Source organism: Belonocnema kinseyi, chromosome 3 (genome assembly GCF_010883055.1).
Source record: "Belonocnema kinseyi isolate 2016_QV_RU_SX_M_011 chromosome 3, B_treatae_v1, whole genome shotgun sequence".
Taxonomy (NCBI): domain Eukaryota; kingdom Metazoa; phylum Arthropoda; class Insecta; order Hymenoptera; family Cynipidae; genus Belonocnema; species Belonocnema kinseyi.
This window is the reverse complement of record NC_046659.1, coordinates 106,870,024-106,879,050: the sequence shown is the minus strand read 5'-3', so window position 1 is coordinate 106,879,050 and position 9,027 is coordinate 106,870,024. Positions and strand designations below refer to the sequence as shown.

Here is a 9,027-nt window from a genome sequence, read left to right as displayed (position 1 = left end):
CATTTTTGTTCATATTTGGCATAGTTTGACCGCGAATGTATTTTCCTATTGTTCATTATTTTTTGTGCAATAAAAATTCAAATTCTTTATATTTCAGATAATAGTTATGATAATCTTTTTAATTTTTTTGCTGCTCAAGTGTTCCTCAAAACGCCAAATCGGATAGAATACGTGGAAGTCAATTTTCACATAGAACTAATACCTTCTCATTGAGATGAAAATGTAAAAATGTAAAAGCTAGGTGATACCTTGACGCCTTTATTTTAGTGATAATAATCTTAACTTGGAATGTGGAAAGTTATAGGTATGTTATCAGTAAAGAAACATCTTACAAGGTCTGTTGAATGTTATTTTTAATTTAAACCGTTCGTGCTAGCTTCAGTGATACCGCAATGATTCTTTTACCACGTAGTCGCCACTCAATAAAAATTTCCATAATTCTGTAATACCAAAAGTATTGAGTATATATATATATATATATAGAAGTGTATATTCTAAGGCTTAATCAGTCACCGGTTAAGAAACATACCTTAAACAATGAAGATTCTTATCAGCACTTTTTTTCTCACCATTGTGATTTTTCTTAACTTTAGTGGTATGTGTTCTCAATATAATATATATCGTACTTGTTATTGGAATATTATTTATTATAAAAGTTTAGTTTTTTCAAATGATAAACTATAATTTGAAATACGAACTTATTGCGCCTGATAAAATTAAAATATGTTAGATTCAAAAATGCGTTCGGCCAAGATTTATCAAATTTTAAAGTTTTTTATTTTTAAACTTCGACATTTTTCATTTTCACATTTCTGTGTGAAAATTTACTTTAAAGGATTTTATTAAATCTCGAAATTTACGAACTAACTGATTGGAAAAAAATGTAATTGGCTCAATTGTCTTTTTGTCGTTGTAGTCTTTATACACGGTAACTTTCAAAGGAATTTCCTGATTGTACTGAACTTTAGCAAATTGTTCTAGCACCTGAGAACTAACGATAAATTGGATAGCTAGCTATTTTAGATGAAAATTCGAAAAATTAATTTTCAAAATTTTTGAGGCCTTTTTTTAAGATTTAAAAATTATGTGTGCCCTTATGCTTAGTACTCGGTAGTCGAACAATTTATATTTAGAGCATATTATTGAGCGCAAAGCGCACGATAAAAAATACGAGCCAACTAAGCGCGCAAAAAGTTTCGCGATCTATAAATTTTTGATACCTTATATTATTTTATTCCTAAGGCTTTTGCTAAATCAAAATTTAATTGGTCTTTTTTGCTGGAGCGATCAAAATTTTTCTAAACATTTAATATGAAAAAATTATGAAATATTTTCTGCTTGCGATTAATTAAATTAAATTGCTATATACAACACGGATATCAGAAAATAAAAATTGTTCCATTTTTGTATTGCGCAAACTTGACAAGTGTTTAATTGGTGTATATAAAGTTTTTACAAACACAAAGTTGAATCCAATGTTATTTTTCTCTTTTCACATTCTATTATTATCTTAAAATTCAGCTTTAGATGATTCAGCATTTCAATTTGTGCAATCTCAATAGTTTAAATTTTACATATTTTTTCTTAAAAACAAGTGAGCCTATTAGTTGGTAACTTATTTTTTAAAACAAGCATGGAAGACAGTAGGCAGATTTATTAAGAAGTACCCTCTAGTGTAGTGCATCATTATTATTAAAATTATTACTTTTTATTGAAATTGCATTCCTTAAGTGGTGCAATTTCAGGTTTTTCTTCAATTTCTTCAATTCTGTCGATTCCCTGAAAGTTATGTAAATCCTGAAAGTCTCAAAATTCTTCCAATTCCTTTAATCACTTTAAATCTCTAAATTCTCCAAATCCAAAGAAAATTTTGTAATCTCTTTAAATACTTAAATTTCTTTCATTGATTATTGAAATTTACTGGACTTCGTCAATTTATTGAATTCTTTGAATTCTCTAAAGGCACTGAAATCCTTCAATTTCCTGAATTTCCTCAAATTAAAAATTTTTTAGTTCACTAAAATATTTAAATCCCTTGAATTTAATGCATTTCCGGAATTCCAAGAATGTTCTGAATTATTCGATTCACATTAATTCATCAAATCTTCTGAGAGCTCTGAAATCCTCCAAATTATCTAAAATTATCTAAATTCACTAAAACGCTGCAAATTTTCTGAAATCTTTTGAATCCTTTAGATATTCTAAATTCCTTACATTTTTTGAATTTTCAGAAGTCTCTAAAATCATTCAATATTCTAAATTTTTGGGTAAATTTAGACATTCACGAGTCTTGAATCTGCGGAATTTTTCTAAAGTACTTGAATTCCTTTAATATTCCGGATTATCAGATTTCCATAAAACCTTGACAGTTGTAAACTCCTCTAATTGTCTGTTTTAAAAATATAGTATATCTGAATTTCTGGAATTTTCTGTACCCGTTGAATTCGCTGAACGCTTTAAATTCACAAAATACGTTCAATTATCTGATTTTGCATTCCTTGAATTTTCTTAGTTCTTCTAATTTTCGTAATACCTTGAATTCTATAAATTCTTTGAATTCTCTTAATTATTTATATTATCTGAATTCCCCAAATACTCTGATTTCTTTGAAAATATGAATTTATTAAATTTTGTGAATTCCTTTAATGCTCTGAAATCTTTGAATCCCTTGAATTCTTTAAATTCCTTAAATTGTTTGAATTCCTGATATTCTTTGAACTTCTTGAATTCTTCCTATTCCAAGAAGCTCTTGAATTCTCTGCAGTGCAATAAATTGCTTCTATTTCATAATTTTCTTGAACTCTTCAAATCTCAAAATACTCTGAATTAATTAAATTCTCTAAATTATTCACATTCTCTGAATTACTTAAATCCTCTGAATTCCTTAAATTCTCTGAATTCCTCGAATCCTCTGTATTCTTTGGATTTCTTAAATTCCCTTAATTCCTAGAAATTCTTAAATTCTCCAAATTTATTGAATTAGCGGAATTTTATTAATTGCTTGAATTCTGTGAATTCCTTTAATTCTCTTGATTTCTAGAATACTTTCAGCTCTTCTTTGCATTCCCTTAATTCCTTGAATTCACTGAATTCCTTAAATACTCCCTTCCTCTCTCTCCTGAATATTCTTTAGAATCCTGAAAAATCACCGAAGTTCTCAAATATTCCGAATTCCATGCATTTTTTATTATTCCTTATTCCTCAAATTTTTTTAATATTCCTAACTCCGTGCATTTGTGAAATATTCAGAATTCCTTACATTACTCAAAACTCAAGAACAGGTTTTTTTCCACATAAAGGTATCGAACTCTTTCATATCATTTCTTCCTAGTTACATATCTTTCTTTTTTTTACAGAATTGAATGCTGAGGAAAATGACACTTTAAATTTGAAACGCAAACGAGGGCGGCCGGCTGGTCAACTGAGCAGGCGCGTGGACGGACACATTATAGGAAAATTTCGAATTAATCCTAATTATCGCAAGCCTATTTATGTAAAAGAGAAGTCAGATGACTTTCTCGACTATATGGGCCATAAAATTGAGGTCTGGCTTGACGATTCTAAAACAAGAATATTGAAAGCTAACTATCCGGAAAATCATCGTCCTACTGGCCGAGATTATGCAACGACAACATTTCTAGTACGTCTTGGCACAATTAGCGGAAGCCTAAAAATAGTGGAATATATAAAGCCAGATGGAACACTTATTGGAGTCAGAGCGCCGAGACCAACTAGTAAGAAACCATTTATTAATTAGGTGACAGATTTCTTAAATTTTTTACTGATAAAGTTAGATGCTGAGCATTTTTGTCGCAAAGTATGCTTGTTTCTAAATCTTTCTCCAGAATTAATTAGTATGCTTTTCCGTCATTTAATTGAATATATACAAATTCGTTAATTTTAAACGGAGACATATGACAAAAGTTATAATCAAGACTTTTAACGCTGGACCTTATAATTTGATTGTCGCAGGTTTGGCTTTCAGATATCAATACGATGGTTGATTCCGTTTACATATTTTATGAACGTCGAGATTTTTACAGCAGTTGATAGTTTCTCTATCATTTGGTACATACAAGGTTTTTTGTTTATTAGCAATTAAAAGTTCGTGTTCAAGAATTACAGCAAGAAAGACATTTCCTCTTTTCTTAGGAAGAGCGATTAGTCGGAAAAGTGAGAAAGCATCGGATTCTACAAGGTGAATTTTAATTGAATATAGCAACTTTTTATTAATAATTGCTATTCCTATTACGGATATATCGATTGGATGTTGGTAGTTCTCTTCTTTTAATTGGAAAGGGTATTTAGTATTGTGCCTCATTTCAAAGGTTTGGAGTTCTTCCATAAATGGATGCAGAATTCAGTAATGTTTTCAAGATTCCAGTTTGATTTGTGATATTAGAGGAAAGAATTTTATTGTCCTAGAATAATTTGACATGTTCATTATTTACATAATCCAGGTCATTTTGATCAAGGGTTACAAACAAGCTTTTAGAATCTCTTCCAGTCAAATTAAAAAATCTTCTTTTAGTCCTGAAAAGTCCTAATATATGATTAAGTGACTGACGATTGTTATCTAGCCGCCTAATGCAATCATTTACCACTTCTTAATTGAATTTTTCTGCACAGTTTGTACACATTATCATACTTCTAGAGCATATTTCGCTTAATTTTATACACCTTTCGCATGGGTAAGATAATGTCCTCCTTTTACTAGAACAAAATAATCGTTATAGTTTGCTTTTTCAATCACTGGGAAAGGATGCTTTCATTCTTTACCTAATTTATTTCATTTTGAATCATTGTAGATTAAAACAAGGTCGCCCGGTTCAAAAATATATTGTGGGATATTAATTCTAGCATCTTATTTTCTTTGTATTTTTTCTTTGATTTTTCAATTTTTTCTTTGCTTGGCGTAAATATTTTTCATGTCGTGTTTTCCACAGGGAAACCAGTTCTTCTTCCTTTAATGGTGGAGTAATTGCTAATATTGAGGGTGAATTAGCTTTTCTGCCAAAGTTAAGTTCGAATGGCGAAAAGCCAATTCCTTCGTGTACTGCGCTATTGTTGGCCATTGCAATAATTTTGAGGTTTTCATCCCAGTCAGTCTGATTTTCTTTCATAGCGATTTTTATTTAATCTTTTACGGCAGAGTGTAATCTTTCCAGTGATTTATTGCTTTGTGGATGGAAAGCTGTTGTTTGAATGTGTTTAATTTTGAAAAGATTTTCAAAAGTTTGAATCAGTTCGCAAACGAAGTTACTTCCTTGATCAGTTGAAATATGTTTCGGGGATGAAAAAATATAAAAGTAGTGATCAAAGAGTTCCTTGATTATCGATTCTGCCTGTAAGTTTTTCATCGAAATCAAAAGTAGGTATTTTGTTAACATATACTAAATTGTTAAGATATATTCTTTTCCTTTTTGTGTTAACGGGAATGGACCAAAAATGTCCATGGCAATTTTGTCATTTGGTTGAACGGGTGTGTCAGGTTCTTCTTTTGAAGAACTCATTGGTTCAGTGTCGGATCCCGATAAAGTGGAAGAAATAACATTGCGTTTTCCTTTTTCATATTTTTGTTCTATTTAATCATCATCATCATCATCATCATTATCATCTTTTTCTGAGACACTCATTACTTCGGTATCAGATCCTAAAAGAGTAGATTCGTGATTTTGAACGGTGCTAATGAGATTGGAGACTTTGCTAGCGCTGTTTACTTCTTTTGTTGAATTTTTTTGGATTGGAAAAATTCTTGATAGCACATCAGTAGCTGTGTTTTCTCTTCCATTTGTATAATCAATTTCATATTAATATTTTTCTAAACTGAGTCTCCAATGTAGAAGTCCTGATGCTGGATCTTTTACGTTCATTAACCATTTAATGCTTAATCGTCAGTTTTTATTTCAAATTTTATTCCTAATAAGTACTGTCGCAATCGTCGTATTCACCAAACAATAGCTAAATGTTCTTTTTCACTTGTAAAATTTAATTCTGATGGATTTAAGGTTCGTGAAATATAGCAACAGGGATGTCCTTTTTGTGATAAAATTCCACCGAGAAAAACGTTTGCGGCATCTATTGTTCATGTGAATTCTTTACTAAAATCTGGACAACGTAAAACGGGTGCCGTACAGAGACATTGTTTAAAATTGTCAATTCTATTAATGGTTTAGCGATTGTTGACAAATTTTTGAGAAATTTTCTATAATAACGAGCAGGTCCTAGGAACGATCTAACTTCGGTTGGTTCTTTTGTGTTTTAAAGTTTGCAACCGCATATAATTTTTTTGGGTTCGATTTCACTCCGTCTTTTGTGATGATGTGTCCTAAATATTCGAGTTCAGGTCTTAGAAAATCGCATTTATATGGTTGTAATTTCATTCCAGTGTGACGTGGGCGTTCGGAAAGTGTGATCATGTTTTTGTTATGTTCTTGGATTTTTGAGCCGAACACAACAATATCACCTAAATAAACAAAAAAAATTTTTCCTATTAAACCACTTAATGCGGTGTCCATCATTCTCTGGAATGTGGCAGGAGAATTTTTTAATCCAAATGACATACGATCATATTCAAAATGCGCTTCTGGTGTCGAGAAAGCACTATATTTTTTTGACTGAGTGTTCATTGGAATTTGATGAAAACCAGAACTCAAATCAAAAGCAGAAAAATATTTTTCTTTCCCTGAGTGATCGATGATGTCATCAACTAAGGGTAAGGGATATGTGTATTGATCCATCTTTTCATTTAGTTTTTTAAAATCAATGACAATGCGCCATTTATTTTTACCTAACGCATCAATTTTCTTTGGCACAACCCATATCAGTGAATTGTATGGCGAATATGAATTTCGAATAATTTTTTTATAAGCATTTCATTAAATTTATTGAAAACTTCAGCTTTGTGACATTCTGGAGGTTTGTAGGATTTAATGTTTATTATTTTATCGTCTTTTAGAATAATTTTGTGTGATGTCAAGTTTGTGCATGGAAGTGGGCCTCCTGTTAATGTGTAGATATCATGATACGCATTAATGATCTTTTCTATACCTGTTCTGTACTCGTCTTTAATGTGTTGAAGTCTTATATTTTCTGACAATAATTTTAAAGCCTTCATAAATTCATTTTGTGTGATGTATTGAATTCGTTCTTCTGGTTACTTCGTTGTTACATATTTAATTTGGATATCTGATGTATTTATTGTTAAAGGTTCTTCTTTTTTGTTTGAAATCGGAATTTTAATGTCATGATTTCGAATTGTAAAAATTGAGTCAGAAATGTATTGTTATCTTCTATTACTCCATGCCCATCTTTCCTATTGCAGTCCAGCGTGACAAGCCTTACAGTGTATTTGTGAATATGAATTCCCTCGCTATGAAGGGGATGAACTTTTTTATATAACTTCAACGCTGTCTTTGTTAAGCTGTAGTCGTAAGAATGCAAGGAAAGGGATTCCAATAATTACATCCTCAGGTAAAGGAAACTCAATAGGGACGATGTAGAAAATATGGTCCTTCTTCAGGAATTTGATTTTTCTTGCTTTTGAACTTCATGCTTATCATTTCCCATAAAAAATTCTTTTTTGCATATTTCTGTTGGATGTTTTGGATGAACCATTTCATCTTTTATAAAATTTATTGATACATTTATTGCTGCTATACAGCTGAAACTCGGTCTCGGCTGAATTAATTTCTGAGTCTTGTATTTCTGTCATTGTCTCGCCGTTTTCTGGACTTCCCTGAAACATTCTCACATGTGGTGGTCGTGTATTCGACTGACCTTGGGGATAATTTTGATTCGTGTTAAAATTTTTTTTAAAACATTGATTTTCTTTATGACCAATTCCATTTCAATAACGACACTTTATTTGACTTTTTTTGATAGAGACATATTGTTTGTTGGGTCAGTGGGTTTCTGGTAATTCACAGGTTTTTGTAATGGATTGTGTTTTTGGGTGGATGTTGAAGACCGTTGTTTATTTTGTTGTTTTTCATGAAACAAAATTTCTGCCTCTAATTTTTCTTGTTGTGCTCTGTTTATAGTGTTTGGTCTTAAAGATCGAACTTGAGTGCCAATTTCATCATTAAAATTCAATATATATTTTCTAATTGCTGATTTTTCTTCGATTTTCATTGCTATGCTACGAGACATTTCTGAAGTGTGTTCTCACTGTACTGCATATTTTAGTTCATTTTGGCATTGTCTAAATCTTATATTAAAATTCTGTACAGTTTCTCAAATCTTTTACTTGCGGTATCTAATTTTGCCCTAAAAATTTCAACTGAGCCAACAAGTCCTAGATTTTGTCTGAGAGATTTGTATAAATCATCTTAACCATTTAGTTGTATGAAACGAATGGCTCTTTTGGTATTATCTAATATTTTTTGGCGATTATGTAGTCTAAAAGTAATTCCTTCTGAGAGCATCGAGAGTTTGCCCTTTTCATTGATTTAATGAAATCTTCGGTTCCGTTATCGTCTTTTCCCCACAGAGGTTCAATGGTTCCAATTATGTCTCTCGCGGGTGACAAAATTACATTTTCATTTCTGCTGACTTAATTTAACTCGAACCGTCGCGTGTGTTGTTCTTGCGGTGCATTGACGTACGATTCACTCGCGATTTCAGTAACCCGAATCGCGGGCGCCGATCTTTCGGATGACCCGTCTTCTGTATCCACAAGCATATTACAGTTTCGAGCTAGTTCTGAAATTTCTGTAGCTCTTTTTGCATTTTCACCATTAAGAAGACCAATTTTTTCTTTCAGACTGAATTGAGCTTTTGTTAATATCTTTAAATTTAATAAGCTTTCCTTTAAGGTTTTGGAATCTACAGGTACCATGGTAGGATTTTTTTCCGCTATTTTGGGAGGGTTAGGCCTGAGATATTAATTCAAAAATAATGTCTTTACCTACAGACTTTTTTTGCTGAGATATTTAAAGAAATAGTTTTCGTTAAAAAAAATGTAGAATTATTCAGATTCTGTAGTAAAAGTTATCGATAAATGTGTCGCGTTTCGTGTTACCTAGT

The 9,027-nt window shown here is 31.3% G+C and overlaps 1 protein-coding gene across 1 annotated transcript in view; it reads left to right on the top strand.

Annotated features, from left to right (window-relative positions):
* The first annotated feature begins 427 nt into the window (after nt 1-427).
* The window catches only part of LOC117169699, a 12,513-nt gene continuing 3,913 nt past the window's right edge, over nt 428-9,027 (top strand). Inside the window, exons 1-2 of the mRNA XM_033356189.1 lie at nt 428-595; nt 3,357-3,734. Coding sequence (XP_033212080.1) covers nt 538-595; nt 3,357-3,734 — 436 coding nt within the window. The 5' untranslated portion in view covers nt 428-537. The remainder of the gene's footprint in view (nt 596-3,356; nt 3,735-9,027) is intronic.